Consider the following 15,405-nt stretch of genomic DNA (forward strand, 5'->3'; position numbering starts at 1 on the left):
AGGACCCAGGTTTGATCCTAAGGCCACAGAAAGAAGCTGTCCCACCGTCAATCGCACGGATGCACTCTGACATACTTATGCAGTTTGCTATCGTAACAAAGCACGTGAACATACTGTGCTGATGAAATGCTGATGACATGTTCTCGGGAAGAGAGTAACAGTATACGGTCATGTTCGTCTTCACCTCTTTTCTATTATTAAAACAATTTTTAATTTTAAATACATTTTGATATTCTTCCCCTTCCCCAACTCCTTCCAGATCCTCAGCCCCTTCCTCCACACCCAACCTTAAATTATCAACAGCCCGATACAACAAAATTCTCCCAGAACTCCTCCTCCCAACCCCCCCACCAAACTATAACTAAATAAAAGTGCATGTGCTTGTGTGCACACACATTCAAGTGCACACACACACCCCAACACCTCCTGTGGAGTCCACTGTATGTTGATCAACTACACCTGAGCATGAGGCCTGTCCTGGAGTGGGTGACGCACCCAGCATCACTTGATTGGAGGAAACTTACTCTCCCTTTCCCAGCAGGTATAAATGATAATTCAGTTGTTAACCTTTACTCTACTGACTAGGTTTCATTCATTCATTCACTCACTCATTTTTTTTTAAAAAGAATATAACAAAATAAAATATAAGACAAACCAGAAACTACCCCCATTGAAGTTGGACAAGAAGGAAAAGAGACCAACTCATTCGCACTCAGGAACCCCATAAAAGCACCAAGCTGGAAGCCATAATATAAGCATACAGGCCCTGTGCATGTTGCTTCAGTCTCTGTGAGTTCAGGACCTTTGCTCACATGGATTTAAAGGACCTTGTTATCTTGGTGCCTTTCATCCTTCTGGTTCTTATATTCTTTCTGCCTCCTCTTCCATAGGGGTCCCTAAGCTCTGAGTGGAAGGATTTGCTGTAGACAACCCATTTAGGGCTGAATGTTCAAGGTCTCTCACCCTCTATGTGAAGTCTGGCTGTGGGCCTTGATTTCTATCTTTAACAAGAGATAAAGGTAGCCAGGTGGTGGGTCATGCTTAGAATTCCAGCATGCAGGAGGCTGAGACAGGTGGACTGACATGAGTTTGAGGCCAGCTTAGGATACTCAATGGCCAGCTGGTGCCACAGTGTAAGACACTGTCAGTAAAGAACTACAAGGAGGTGGAGGCTCTAGTTCAGTAGTACAACACTTTCCTAACATGGCAAGCCCTTGATTCATTCTCCAGCACATTAAAAACAAAACACCCTGTTCTGTATTTATTACATGCATCTGTGTATTTATTTACATATTTATTTATGTGCATAGCTATTTTTTTTTTTGGTTCTTTTTTTCGGAGCTGGGGACCGAACCCAGGGCCTTGCGCTTCCTAGGCAAGCGCTCTACCACTGAGCTAAATCCCCAACCCCGTGCATAGCTATTTTTTCTGCATTTATGTCTGTGCACCGTGTGTGTGTGTGTGTGTGTGTGTGTGTGTGTGTGTGTGTGTATGCACACCAGGTGCCAAGAGAGGCCAGAAGTGGGTGTGAGGATATCTTAGGACTGGAGTTACAGACAGTTGTTAGCTGCCATGTAGGTGCTGAGAATTGAACCTAGGACCTCTATAAGAGCAGAAAGGGCTGGCTGGTTGAGCCATCTCTCCAGGCCCATGTACCTGGTTCTTACTGAAAAAGAAAACAACCTTATGTGGAAGCCTTAGTTTAATAAATGGCTTCCATCACCACTAAAGCTGTGAGATTGGCTGGGCTAAGTAGTATCGTGCTTGCTCACAGCGCAAGAGTTTAACACCTAGCATTTAAAAAAAAAAATCAGTCAAATGCCCACTGAATCCTGAAGTAGTGGCCCTCAGCTGTAAGCCTGGTAATCAGGAAGAAGTGGAGGCCGGAGGATTTGAAGTTTAAGATCATCCTGGATTACACATGGTGCTACAAGGCAGCTGGGGATGGGGGAGGGGGGCGTGTAGTTCTGTGGGAAGGTGCTACTTACCTATATAAGGTCCTAGGTCTCAGTTCTAGCACCGAGAAAAGTCTACTATCTATTCAAACATACACTTTACAAAACACATCTTAAGATGTCACTGTAATGTTCCTGATTTTACCAACCAGGGTATTCAAGTTGGTTGCCCAATGCCTTCAAACTACCTGGATTCTAATAATGTGGGTTTTACTATTTGGATGGTTGGGGAGAGCCATCGAACCTTTTGAGGATCCGATGAAAACCTATAATTGTGTTCCCCCAATAGGCGAACGTTGCCCACTATTTTTGAAATTTCATAAACTTTGGTCCCCTCAGTCAATCACGAGAAGCCTATTTCCTGTTACCAAACGAAACATATATTCCACTTCCGGAGCCCCGCGGCCTCAAACAAAAATCAAAACCAATTTCAATTCAAAGCATCAAACCAACCAACCAACCCAGCTCGAAAATGAGCATCCCTGGACCGAGGCTGGAGCCGCGCGATGGTGTCTGAGGATCATTCAAGTCGGAAAGCAAAGCTGTCAAACCACAATGCTCACGCATCCTGTCCCTCGGGGACGACGACCACTTACGAGACACTGTCATGGCTGTAACCGATTTTGGCGTTGTAAGCCCCGTTATCCAGAACTAAGGTCGTCATCTCGGGACCCACCACACCGCAGCGGGGCCGCTTTTCCACTGTTTGGATCTCCTCTGCACAGGCTTCTTCCGGTACTCTATGGTTTATGGGGGCGTGGCCTACCGAAAGCTTCCGGTTACCCTGACAACGGAGTACGCCGGAAGTCAAGCAGCGGAGCCGCTTTTCTAGTCCTTGTATCCAAATTTTCAAACGCATCGTTTTTCGGTGGCAGTGACATTCCATAGTAGAAACTGCTAAGTACTTTTTCTCTCTTATTTTTCTTTATTGCGCTCATTGGCTAATGAAAGCTTTTTGTGATTGTGTATCCGATTAGAGTTGTTAAGACGCTGCTCCTAGCCTTGAAGAATTGAGTACAAAACCATATGCATCAAGTAACTGGATACGAGATCTCTTCAGTCTCACCTTCATTTCTTGGCACTCGTCATCAGGTTGTAGGATTCGTTCACAATAAATTATGGATGTGATGTGCTGTTTTGTGATCTGCGTTGTGTTTTAACTTATTCGCACTCCCCAACGAATCCCCTGTCTACATGTTCTCCAGTACTTGTTTATGTATCCTATCTACAAAGGACTTCTTGACGTCGGACACATTCCCTTGTTTGTTCTGATTCCTGGAATTAGATATCCTACCTGGATGTTTCTGTACAACGAAGGGCTTGTGTTTCATAATGTTAAGAAAAAGAATTTTGGAGCGGAGCATGGCGTGGCACGTGCCTTTAATCCCCAGCACTCGGGAGACAGAGGCAGACGAATCTCTGGGAGTTCAAAACCAGCCTGGTTTATGTAGGACAGTCAGAGATACACATAATACAGAGACCCTGTCTCAAATTTTTTCAATCGGAATCTAGACTACACTATAAAATAATCTTGGATAATGAATCTGTTAAAAATAAATGCACAGTCATGCATAAGAGTAAGCTGTTCCGACTTTTTTTTTTACACATACTAAGTAGTCTTTAAAACTCCAGAAGATAACGAGCTCACAGTCTACCCTTCTAAATTTAAACTGTGACTATGACATTAAAAAATGTTTAAGTGACTTAATCAGCCTTAGGTTATCTCACTTATAAAGTAATATGACTCATATTATGTTATACGATGGTTTAATATTAGGTTAGAAGCCAAGCACCTGTCAATAGATACTGTTATCATCTCTTTAGTTTGCTTAATATTTATGTTGAGATAGGGTTTAACATTGCCCATGCTGGCTTCAAATTTACTATATAGAAGGGTGCTCTGGAGATTGGGATCCTCCTGTCTCCACCTGAGAAGTTCTGGAATTACAGGCCTATGCCACCTTCCCTGGATTACGTGGTACTGAGGACAAAAACCCAAAGCCCCATGTACCCTCTGCCAACTTGCCTAACTGTCAAATTCCTCCAAATCAGTCAGTGTAGTCTATTGATATCTATACTGATTTATATTTAAAAGTTAATTAGGGTCAGGCAGTACTGGTGCATACCTTTAATCCCAGCACTGGTTGGGAAGAATGTGGGGCAGCTGGATCTCTGAGTTCAAGACCAGCCTGGTCGACAGTGCTAGTTCTGGGACAGCCAGTGTTACAAAGACAAATACTATCTTCAAACCAACCAACTAACCAAACAAAAAAAGTTAATTAGGGTGTGGGGATGAATCTCAGTGGTGGAGTGTTTTCTTAATATATTCTAGGGGTCTGGGTTCTGCTCTCTAGCACTATAAATAAAAGGAAAGCTTTCCTGAATGCCTAAAGCTAATTCTGACCAACATCAACATTCTATTTTATCCAACTCAGTAGGGTGGTAAGAATTCAGACTGAGGCAAAATGACCTGTTCCAGCCTAACCTGGGATACACATCAAGACCAGAGATGGTACTACTTGTAGAGTTCTACTCAAAACCAACATCGTAAAAACTTGCCTAAAACAAACAAACAAAAAAAAGTGGTAAGCTCTTTTACTGCAGTCAAGTACCACAGCTCTTTTAAATCTTGTATCACACAGCACCTGCCATTTCTATTTGCTTCTCATGCTTAAACTATGCTCTTTCAATCTGGTCTCTCCTTCTCTTCTTCAGCCCTTTCCTATTTAAACATTTTGGCTTCCCTCACCTTTTACCTGCTTTCTGAACAAGATTATTCTTGTTCTTGACTCTAGTTATTATTGAATAAGATACATCCTAAACCAGAAATCCCTCTCTTAATTGTTTCCACCCCCAAATCCTGAGAAAGCCTTAAACACAGAAAATGTAACACTGCATATTACCTTCCCATAATAATTTGTTCCACCCTCTGTCCTCATCTCCCGTGATTGCTGTTCCTCCAAGCTCCACCCAGTGCCCCAAGCTCCACCCAGTGCTCCAAGCTAAAACTTTACTGCAAACTCTTAAATCTCTGGAATCTATGATTGATCTTGCGTCTTCGTCTCTCGCCTGAGACAATGTCATTTCCTTCTCAGGGCCCTTCCTGCCTCCCTTCTCCTTTCTCTTCTGAAATAAAAACATAGTTATTAGTAAATATCTTTATAAACCGGAAAACTGGCTAGCCTCCTGTGATGGCTTATATTGACTGCCAACTTGATAACACATAGAATTAGGCAGGGGAGAAAATTTCCGTGCATGTATGAGAGGAATTATTCTAGTTTGGATAATTGCATTATGAAGATCCATACTAGCTTCCAGACTGAAATGATTCCTCGCTTTCTGACTCCCGACTGTGGAAACTACATGGCCACTTGCCTCTGTCACCTGCCACTGTGACTTCCCTGTCATGACTATGCCCTCCAACTGTGAGCCAAATACGAGCACCTTTCCCCTTCAGAGAATGTGTTCAGGTACTGCAATGATAAAGGTAAGTAATATGGAATATTGGTAACAAGAAGTGGGACTGTCCCTGTGATAATCCTAACCATGTATTTCTAGGGCTTTCGAACTGCTTTGCAGGAGGAATGAAAGGCAGCAGCGGCAAGCAAGAAAAGCAAGAGAAGGTGTTTCTGGAGGAGTGGATTTTTAAGGAAAAAATTGGGGAGGGGGTCTTTGTGTTGGTAAATCCTGATTGGACATATTAGCCAAATAATGAATTTTGATTGTTGGCATTTGGTGTTTTTGTCTCAGGAATGAGTCAGCGGCCAGATAATGGAATAGACCTTGGGGGATAGCCCTAGGAATGTAATGGGATTTGGCAAGGGAGAGGAGAAGGGGGTATAAGAGCAAAACCTCTCTGCCATGTTTGCCCTTCTCCGGCCTGATAGAGCCCCTTCAATGAGGATTGTTAAGAGAATAATGGAGTGTTTGCACTATGCGTTGTGAAAGGGTCATGAGTCTGTGGGGACGAGGAGCAGAAGGCTAAGACTTAAAGGTGACTGCCATGTTCACAAAAGATGGTTTATATTGATTGCTAATGTAATAGAATCTAGACTCCCCTTTGAGACAAATCTCTTGGCATGTATGTAAATTGACATGTATGTAGAATGACAGAGTCTAATGGCCAGACTCGATAAAAATAAAAAGAGAAAGCAAGCTGACCACAAACATTCATTGCACTCGGCTTCCTGCCTAGAGAAGTGGAGTAGGTGTTCATTCCTAGGGCCTAGGAACACGAGCTTGTTTGACCCTACCAGTAAGATTGAGAGGTCGTCCTTGAAATGTGTGGACTCTGACAATTGTTTACGACAGAAGCTGTTCAGCTACAGGGAAGTCCTCAATCCCCAGTGACTGGCACCTTGCATTTAGTTTCTCCCTACGATTAAATGGAGTCACAAAAAGAAATGACAGCACTTAGAATGAGTTTCTCTTGCTCGTTCCCAACATTTATCGCAGCAATGAGAGAACTGATAAATCTCCTCAGATCACTTATCATAAGAAATAGCCATGGCTTGTTAATATCTGTGAAATTATATCCTCATATTTTCTTATGTTATCATAATCTTAAAAAAAATATTAGCTGGGTGTGGTAGCACACACCTTTGATCCCAGCCCTTGGGTGACAGAGGCAGGTGGATCTCTGTGAGTTTGAGGCCAGCCTGGTCTACACTGAATTCTAAGACAGTTGGGGCTATGTAGAGCAAGCCTGCCTCAGAATAATTTTCATTCCGTGTATGCAATGTCCATGCACCTGTGTCTGTAAAGTGCCTTTATCTGCTGAGTCAATCCCTCAATTTTAATTTACCCTCTAGCTCATGCCACGGAAGTCATGTTAGTAAATGTTTGTGAAGAGGAACATAGGCCTTGGTGTGTAGAGTTTAATAATTTTTATTGTGTGAATAGAATACCATTATTATAGCAGATTCCAAACCATACGGCAGCTACCAAATGCAAACCGTATTTGGGGAAAAGGAGACAATTGATCTTGAGGGGCAGGGCGAGCCAGCTTCAGCACCGATTGTTCAATAAAAGCTCCGACTCTCTTCACCCTCACACCTTGCACACTCGCTTCCCATGCTCTCTCACAACTTCAAGTGTGTACATCCAACTTTTCGAACACAAGTGTATTTAAATGATACGTACCTTTAAGAGCGTTTAGGCGTGTCATGTAAGTCTACAACGAATATACAAGTTCTCCTATTAATATTACTTAGCAAATCTTTGATCTATGTGCTGGATACATTTTTGTCCACTTTGCCCAAAAGTAGAGTCCCTTGGGGAAGAGGGCATCTCAGCTGAGGAATTCTTCCACCTGATTGGTTGGTGAGACCATGCTCACACATCTATGGGGCATTTACAATTGCTGGTTTCGTGGGGCAGCCCAGCCACTGTGAGTTGTGACGCCCCTGGGCTGGTGGGTCTGGGTTGTGTAAGAAAAGTTGTGGAGAAGTGGGAGAAGCAAGCTGGTAGGAGTGTTCCTCTTCTGTGGTCTCTGCTTTAGATCTTGCTTCCAGATTCCTGTGTGGGGTTCCTGCCTGGACTTCCCTCAGTGATGGACTGTAATCTCTCGCCAAACAAGCCCTTCCCTCCCTCTAGTCGTTGTGGTTAATATTTTATCATAATAACGAAGGCAAATTAGGACGGTGGTCATTATGAATGTTATGTCAATCCTGATTCAATCTTTTAAAATTTATATTATCCCCCCCCCCACTCCCAGACTTTTTCTGGTCCTATGGATCAAACCCAAAGCCTTATGGCGTTCTAGGCAAGTACTCTGCCGCTGAATTTAAAATGTACAGTTTGCAAACTAAATGTCAATTACTAAGCAGGTAAGTTAATTTGAAAGCACGACCACGTTTATACTACTTTGAGGTACTGTGCATTCCCTCTGTCAAGGAAGAGCAAGTGTGAAACTATTATCACTAATTTCCCACCATGACACTGTAACTATAATTACTGACGTGGCCTCTTTAACAGTTGCTATTTTGAAAAGGAACTTTTAAAAATCACCAGCCGTTTAGAGCTGTGAACTTTTTCTCTGCCTACTGAGTTACCAATAGCTTCCATTCTGTTGTGCCCAGCACTTTTCTGAATACTTTATTAGCTTGAGTGGTCCATACGTCATTGTGAGGGCTTATGCCACCGCTGGGCTCATAAAGGCTCAGCTCCTCTCTTTCCTGTCGTATAAAATTCTGCCAAGCTGGCTTTCTAACCCAAGTCTTCGATTTTAAAGTCAGTTGTTTTTTTAATCAAAAGTGACTCGTTCGTTTTTGAAATAATACCTCTGAATGGTAATGTGAAAATACATGATTGCTCCTACGGAGGAAGAAACAGCCAGAAGCATCTGGAAGGGTTCAGAGTGAACTGGGAGTTGAGCCAGTAGACTGAACCCGTCCTTGAGAGGAGAGGTGGGCGGGGAGAAAGAGACAGGAGAGTCAAGCAAATCGAGAGAGGAGGCAGCCAAAAGGACCAAGAGACCACCTTGGATAAATGGCTGATGTTAAATAGGGATCAGGCTGGAGGAAAGGAAGGGAAGCCCAGACCTTGGGCTGGAGAGTAGGGCGCAGGGTGAAAAGTGCTGGGAAGACCACTGGTACAGAGACTGTAAATCCTCCTCTGAATCAATCTTTCTGTTCACTGTATTCTCACAACGCTTTGCTTCCTTCTAAAACTCCAGTAACAAATGGTAACACCACCATCTAGAAAATTTTCTACACACTTGGTACTTTGTTAAAGATCTGCAGAATCTCATTTAGCCCTCACAAATTACGGAGGTTAGATACGATTATCTACATGAAAGCCTTTCTAAAAAAAAAAAAAATCTTTCTTGCCCAAGTTTACACTATAAAAAGTTCCCAAGGCAACATTTGACCTTGAGTCAAGAGAGAGCACAGGGTCTTGGTCATCCCGTTAGGTTGTTTACTTTAGGGGGCAGGAATGATTTTTGTTTCTTACTTCTTTGTTTAGGAAAACCTGGATTTTTTTTTTTTAATATCCAAAACGTGATTATTGGGTTGGTTTCCCATTTATCTTAGGGTGCTTTTTATCCTGCTTCCTCGGGAAGGAACATCCTTCAGTCAGTCTTGCTCCTCTTCCTAGAGGAGACTAGAGCAGCCAAAACAGAAAAGGGCTCCTTCTTAATCCGGGCTAAGGGGCTGTGGTGACTTTATAGCAACCAGAGCTAGGAGCTGGCCTCTGCAGCAGGACCTGCTTCCCATTGCCCCCTCTCCTTTCTGGAGAGGGATGGAGGCCGTCCTTTGAAAAGGTGTGTTGTCACTACCAGAAAGCTACAGATATTTTTAAAGGCCTTGTTTTATAGTATATAATTAAATGTTACCATGAATAGTCAACCCACACGTTATTTTTTTTCCATTCTCAAGGCCTTTTGTTCTCTCTCCCTTCCTCCCCCCCCCCCCCCACACTCAGGTTCTCGTTCTTTTCATCTCTGCCCCTTCCTCTTACTCTTCACTACTCCCCGTCTCTCATTGACCTCAGACTCCAGGCCTCAGATGGTCCCTCTACTTCTGCTCGATGAGCTATGACTCCAGGCATGTGGGGCTGTCTTAATTACATACGTGCTCATCAAAACAGGTTAGCTTGTTCCATTATAGATGAACTGTCCTCCAAACCCATGGACCTTCCTGATGCACCCCCAGGAGGTAGTGCAACTTCTTTTCCTTTTGTAGACATAACCCTGTGGTCACTTTTGTCTCTTAGAAACACCTCCTGGTGGCTGGGTGACAAAGAGGAATAGAATGTAACAGTTTTTCCTATTTCAACAATTTCCTTTTTTTTTAATGCAGAAAATTTCAAGTGACATTTACATATGCATGTATTTAGATACAACAGCCTAGACAAGTAGATAAGCTAGTGGAATTACACTGTATTCTTCCATTGTTTTGATATCATAGGTGTATTTTTATAGCTTCCTAGTTTATTTTCATTTTTTTTCCTACCCTATTTTGAAAGCAATCCTTTCTGATATATACCCATATCTGGATTAGCCCAAGGTGCACGAATTACCTATATCTACTTATAATGCATTCCCTTTCTTTCTTTCTTTCTTTCTTCCTTCCTTCCTTCCTTCCTTCCTTCCTTCCTTCCTTCCTTCCTTGTTTGTTTTGCTTTGGTTTCTTTGTTTCATTTTGTTTTTTTAGACAGAGTTTCTTTCTGTAGCCCTGAATGTCCTGGAACTCCCTCTGTAGACCAGGCTGGCTTTGAACTCAGAGATCTGCCTGCCTCTGTCTTCGAGGTGCTGAGATCTAAGTGGTGCACCACCATCACCCTGCTTACTTTTTAAAATGCTGATTAAAGAAAGAAGTTATGGGGTTGGGGATTTAGCTCAGTGGTAGAGCGCTTGCCTAGCAAGCACAAGGCCCTGGGTTCGGTCCCCAGCTCCGAAAAAAAGAAAAAAAAAGAATGAAGTTATTTTCTTTCTTCCCTTCTCTCTCTCTCTCTAGCCTTGGATACCCTAGAACTTGCTCTGGAGACCAGGCTGGCCTCAAACTCAGAGCGTGGTCTTCCCCTGCCTCTACAGTACTGGGATTAAAGACATGCATGGCCACTGCTTGGCTCATTTTAAACTGTAAAATTAAGGTTCCACACCATAGCCAAGTTAGATTTGACATGTGGGTTATATGTCCATATAAATTAGCATATCTCAATTAACCAGAAAACAAATGGTATATGTGTCCTTCTGAATGTATATTTTAAAATCAAAGGGCTCCAAAAAATGTTAAAGGTGCCAAAGATCAGGTGCATCGATCTCTTTCCTGACTTTCGCATCCACATGTGTGCACTACGAGCACATATAAACCAAAATTATTAAGGATTTACTTTTACGTGTATTGGTGTTTTGCCTGCATGTTTGTCTGTGTGAGGGTGTCAGATCTTGGAGTTACAAACAGGTGTGAGCCACCATGTGTATGCTGGGATTTGAACCCACTTCCTCTAGAAGAGCAGCCAGTGTGCTCTTAACCACCGAGCCGTCTCTCCAGGCCCTAAACTAAAATGATGAAGGTGGGGAGTTGCTATAATCAGAGTTATTATGGCACTGTAGGAAGTCCAGGCCAGAGAAAAGGTGCCTGTGGGCGTTGGCAGTTTGAAGTACACTGGACAATCTAGTCTGGACTGTGCTCAGAGACTGCCTGGACCTCAAGAACTTCCTTGTGTTCTGTTGCTCTGTATTTGTTTGTCCTAACAGTTCATAGTCAGGACAGAGCATGAGGTTCTTTCAGCTAACCCTTCTTTGCACACCTGCTTCCCAAAGCTTTGGTTTGGTCAGTCAAATGTTACTTTTAACATTTATTCCTCTGCAAATACAGCTGATTTCCATCTACAGTTATTTTTAAGATAAGAAACCCTAGGTCATCTGAAGAAAGGGGTTGGACCTGGGGATAAGGATTGTTATCTTCCTGAAGCATAGGGACTGAGGGAAGCAGGGTTCTGGGTGGAGACTGTGAATGAGTCACCTGGCCAGGGACAGGACAGGGCCAGCTGTAGGTGGCCTTCTCCAGTCTAGTAAGACTCTGAAGTACAACACATGACTGTCATGCCAGCTTCCAAGTAGGAGTCAGTCCCCAGACAGGCATTTTTATGAGTAGTTATGAATTTTATGTTTAAGTACATTTTTGCTTAGTAGTTATTTTTTAAAACTTGACTCCTTTTTTTTATATATATATATATTTTTTTATTAACTTGAGTATTTCTTATATACATTTCGAGTGTTATTCCCTTTCCCGGTTTCCGGGCAAACATCCCCCTCCCCCCTCCCCTTCCTTATGGGTGTTCCCCTCCCAACCCTCCCCCCATTGCCGCCCTCCCCCCATAATTGACTCCTTTTTTTAAAAGAGAAAGTGTTGCTATGAAGATCATGATGACCTCAAACTTATAGCAATCCTCCTGCCTCTGTTCCCAAAATACTGAGATTACAGACCCATGTGTCACTACGCCCAGCTTGATTACTTTCGAATAGCTCAGACTGCTTTCATCCCTACACAGTATTTGTGTTAGCAAATTCTTGTTTGCTAGCCTGGCATGTTTCATGCATTGTTAACTTTAATGCTGGTTCTTCCCACCTCAAATTCTCCCACCTCAAAGTTGGGAGAACTGCCTATCTCCCAACTGTTTATGAAAGAAACATTTTAGTGATTTATATCTTTTCCAAAACCTGCTTCTACAACAGGTGGCCAGCCAATATAGTCCAGACACACTAACAGTACCTACTAGGGCCCCTGCCAAACCATCTCTAAGGGCAGACACTATATTTTAAAGATGATTAAAAATCAGATTAACTGGCTAGGGGAGCTGGCTTAGCAGACGATACACTTGTCAGGCAAACATGAGGACTTGAATTTGAGTCTCTGGGATTCACATAAAGCCAGATGTCTGTAATCCCAGCACTCTTTAGGCAATCTGGGAGAGGCAAGAAGAGACCAACAAGAGGATTCCTAGGAGCCAGTTAACCTGGAGTATGCAAACAGCTGTTATGGAAGAGACAAAAGGCGAGGCTCTACACCCAGGGCTGTTTCCTGACCTCCACTTGTGCGACCAAAGTCATATTCATATTCACACACACGTACACAAACTAAAGCAAAAATTGAAAACAATCTTTCCAGGTTAACACAGCTAGAAAAATATTAGAACCAGAACTTCAACCTGGGCACTTGAAAATTTCGTGTGTGTGTGTGTGTGTGTGTGTGTGTGTGTTTGCGCGTGCACAAGTGTAGGTCAGAGGATAACTTTTGAGATCACTTCTTTTCCTCGCGGTGGTTGGGAATCAAGTTCAGGTCATCAAGCTCGCTCGACAAGTACTTTTTGTGGCTGAGCCATCTCACCGGCCCTAGGCTTTCTAATTTCTACGTCTTTAGATCTATTCAGTTCAATATGACATGCTGTCAACTTTACTTCCTTTAGGGTTAGAATAACGAATGGAAACATTAAATGACTGCCGTTAGGCTAAGGGAAGGATCTTGCCAAAAGAAAAGAAACTGAGATAAAAAGCTGAGACGGCCAAAAGAGTAACACAAACGAATAGCTCTTTGTAAAGCAGAAAGTTGAGTTCGGAGGAAATGAAGAAGCAAGACACTAGGATGAGAAAGTCAGCGACAGAGGCACAGACAAGATTAAGGGGAGATGAGGAAAGGATGAAATCCCGAGTAGCTTCTGGGAACTGGAGTCATGGGCCCTGCTGAAACAGGGCATCAGAGGACCCAGACAGAGTCAGAAGTGGGCAAGGCTGAAGATTCCCGGAACTCCCACAGGTCCCGCCCACCTCGAGCTCGCTCCGCCCCCGACTCCTCTCCCCGCCCCCGGTCTCTTAGGTGATGCTGCAGCCAAGATGGCGCTGGCGGCGGCCGCGGCGGCCTGAGCGTCATGCTCCGGGCTTTCGGCGGCGGCTGCGGCGGCTGTGGCCTCGGCCAGGGCCTTGAGTCTCTCCCGAGAGTGAGCTCTCCGGCGCCTCTCCTCCGGCCCGGTGAGGCGGGACCCAGAGGAGACCGCCGCGAAGAGAGGAGGCTGTGAGGAGCGGCGAGAGAGCGGCGCTCGAGCCGGGCAGGCACCATGGCTGGGATCATTAAGAAACAGATCCTGAAGCACCTCTCCAGGTCAGCGAGCGCGCGGGGCCGGTCCTCTCCGCTGGCCGCCGGCTCTGGGGTACAGGTCGCAGGTCCGGGCTCTGCCGGTGCTGCTGGCGCCCCCGACCGGCCTCAGGAGTCACGCGGAGGGCGGCGGGGCTCGGCAGGCTGGGGTCTCCGCCGGGGGCCGCTCCTGGGCCGAGGCGGATGACGTCCCCGGCGTCACCCAGGTGCTGGGTGGATGGGGTGGGCTGGGACCCGGTCGCGCTCGGAAGCTCCCGGGGCTCGGAGCAGAGCGGTTCCGTTAACCGAGGAGGACTGGGTTGTGCTTGAGTGTGCCGGTGAAACGTTAACCTTGTGATTGTTCTCGGTGCCCCTTACCTGGCGTTCCCGCTGCACGGGAGGAGGGTGTGCTTGTTTGCACAGTTCGGATTTGTTTTAGGGAAATAGGCAGGAGTTCACAGCTTCAGCAAGTTCTTTATGGAAGTCGTTTTCAAGTCCCGCATCGTTCTTGCTGGAGAGTTTTCCGATTTTGTTTCTGCGACCCTTGAGTTGAGGGAGTTAGCGTCTCTGGTGTTTAAACCCCAGACGTGTCATTCTTTCCATTTCATAACACAGTTTTAGTCAGAAACATGACTCAGTAAACTGGCAGTTCGTTACTGCTCTTGGCTTCTCCATATTTGTCTCAAGACACTGGCTAAATGTAGGATCCTGTTCCAAGTTGGGGACAGGGAATTAAAAACTCCTGGTTAGGATCTCTTTCTCTCCTCTGTTATTTCTAAGTTAATGAATGCTTTTAAACTGATTAAAGGAAGGTACTCTGGTTAATGATAGACTTCTATAGTAAACATAAATCTTCATTCTCCGGATGTGTGTGTGTATGTATATATATATATATATATATATATATATATATATATATATATACACATATGTAAGTATATTTACAGTTGAGAACATGTTGAACAAAAACAATACTATGATTCAGCAGATAGTTTCCTGACATATTGAATACAATTTAATACATAAAGTAGTGAACTATAGCAAAGTTTGTGACCATGTGTTTGGTTCTTAACATCACTAATTAGTGTGTGTGTGTGTGTGTGTGTGTGTGTGTGTGTGTGTGTTTGAAACAGGTTATGTAGCTCAGGCTGCCCTGTAACTCATGACAAATCCCAGGCTACTCTCCTGCCTCAACTTCCTGAATACTGAGATTACAGGTCTGTGCTTTGTTGGAAGTATTTTTTAATTATATAGGTAGTGCAATACTGAGTCATCTTATTTTGAATATTGTCTATTACTTAGGGTAAGTCTGACTCATGAGATACACTTCACCCTTGCCTATTTCTAGATCCATAGGAAAATTCAGATCCATAGACAATGACTTTATTGCCTATTTCCCTTCCAAGGATAATGGTACTGTACCACTCTGTATGCCTAAAAGAAAATGTAATTCAGTCGATAAGTGCCTTAGGGCATTATCCTTTAATTCTCTTGTATAAGTCCATTTGGGAGGAACTCTTAGGAGCCAGAGTGTAATGGCTTACTCTATCACATAGATAACATCCACATACTTAAGAGTTAAGTCCTTAGGATTACATGATAATCTTCCTGATTTCTTACACCTGTGTGGTAAATAGTAAGGAGCCCTTCTTCTTTAAATCAGAAAGTTTCTGAAACATTAGCACCTTCTTTCTTTTTAAAATGGGGAAACTATTTGTAGTTTTTTTTAAAGATTATTATATTTTTACATTTACTTACTGTGGGAATCCAAGGGTGCACATATGTGCCTGACAGCGTATGTATGGAGGTCTGAGGACAACTGCTTCTCACCCTCCACCATGTGTGCTCTGGAGGCGAAACTCAGTTTACCAGGC

At 43.8% G+C, this 15,405-nt stretch overlaps 2 protein-coding genes across 6 annotated transcripts in view; one reads left to right on the forward strand and one right to left on the reverse strand.

Annotated features, from left to right (window-relative positions):
- The window catches only part of Actr6 (actin related protein 6), a 20,789-nt gene extending 18,114 nt beyond the window's left edge, over nt 1–2,675 (reverse strand). Inside the window, exon 1 of one of the 4 annotated variants that reach the window (NM_001108081.1) lies at nt 2,552–2,675. In NM_001108081.1, the coding sequence (NP_001101551.1) occupies nt 2,552–2,619 (68 nt within the window). In that variant the 5' untranslated portion in view covers nt 2,620–2,675. Of the gene's footprint in view, nt 1–2,412 lie in introns of all 4 variants that reach the window. The other 3 variants (XM_006241243.3, XM_039079042.2, XM_039079041.1) reach the window with 3 other exon arrangements.
- A 10,585-nt stretch (nt 2,676–13,260) lies between these two features.
- Nucleotides 13,261–15,405, forward strand: part of Bltp3b (bridge-like lipid transfer protein family member 3B) — an 80,086-nt gene continuing 77,941 nt past the window's right edge. Inside the window, exon 1 of one of the 2 annotated variants that reach the window (XM_039079668.2) lies at nt 13,261–13,558. In XM_039079668.2, coding sequence (XP_038935596.1) covers nt 13,515–13,558 — 44 coding nt within the window. In that variant the 5' untranslated portion in view covers nt 13,261–13,514. 2 annotated transcript variants of the gene reach the window in all.

Source organism: Rattus norvegicus, chromosome 7, assembly GCF_036323735.1.
Source record: "Rattus norvegicus strain BN/NHsdMcwi chromosome 7, GRCr8, whole genome shotgun sequence".
Classification (NCBI taxonomy): domain Eukaryota; kingdom Metazoa; phylum Chordata; class Mammalia; order Rodentia; family Muridae; genus Rattus; species Rattus norvegicus.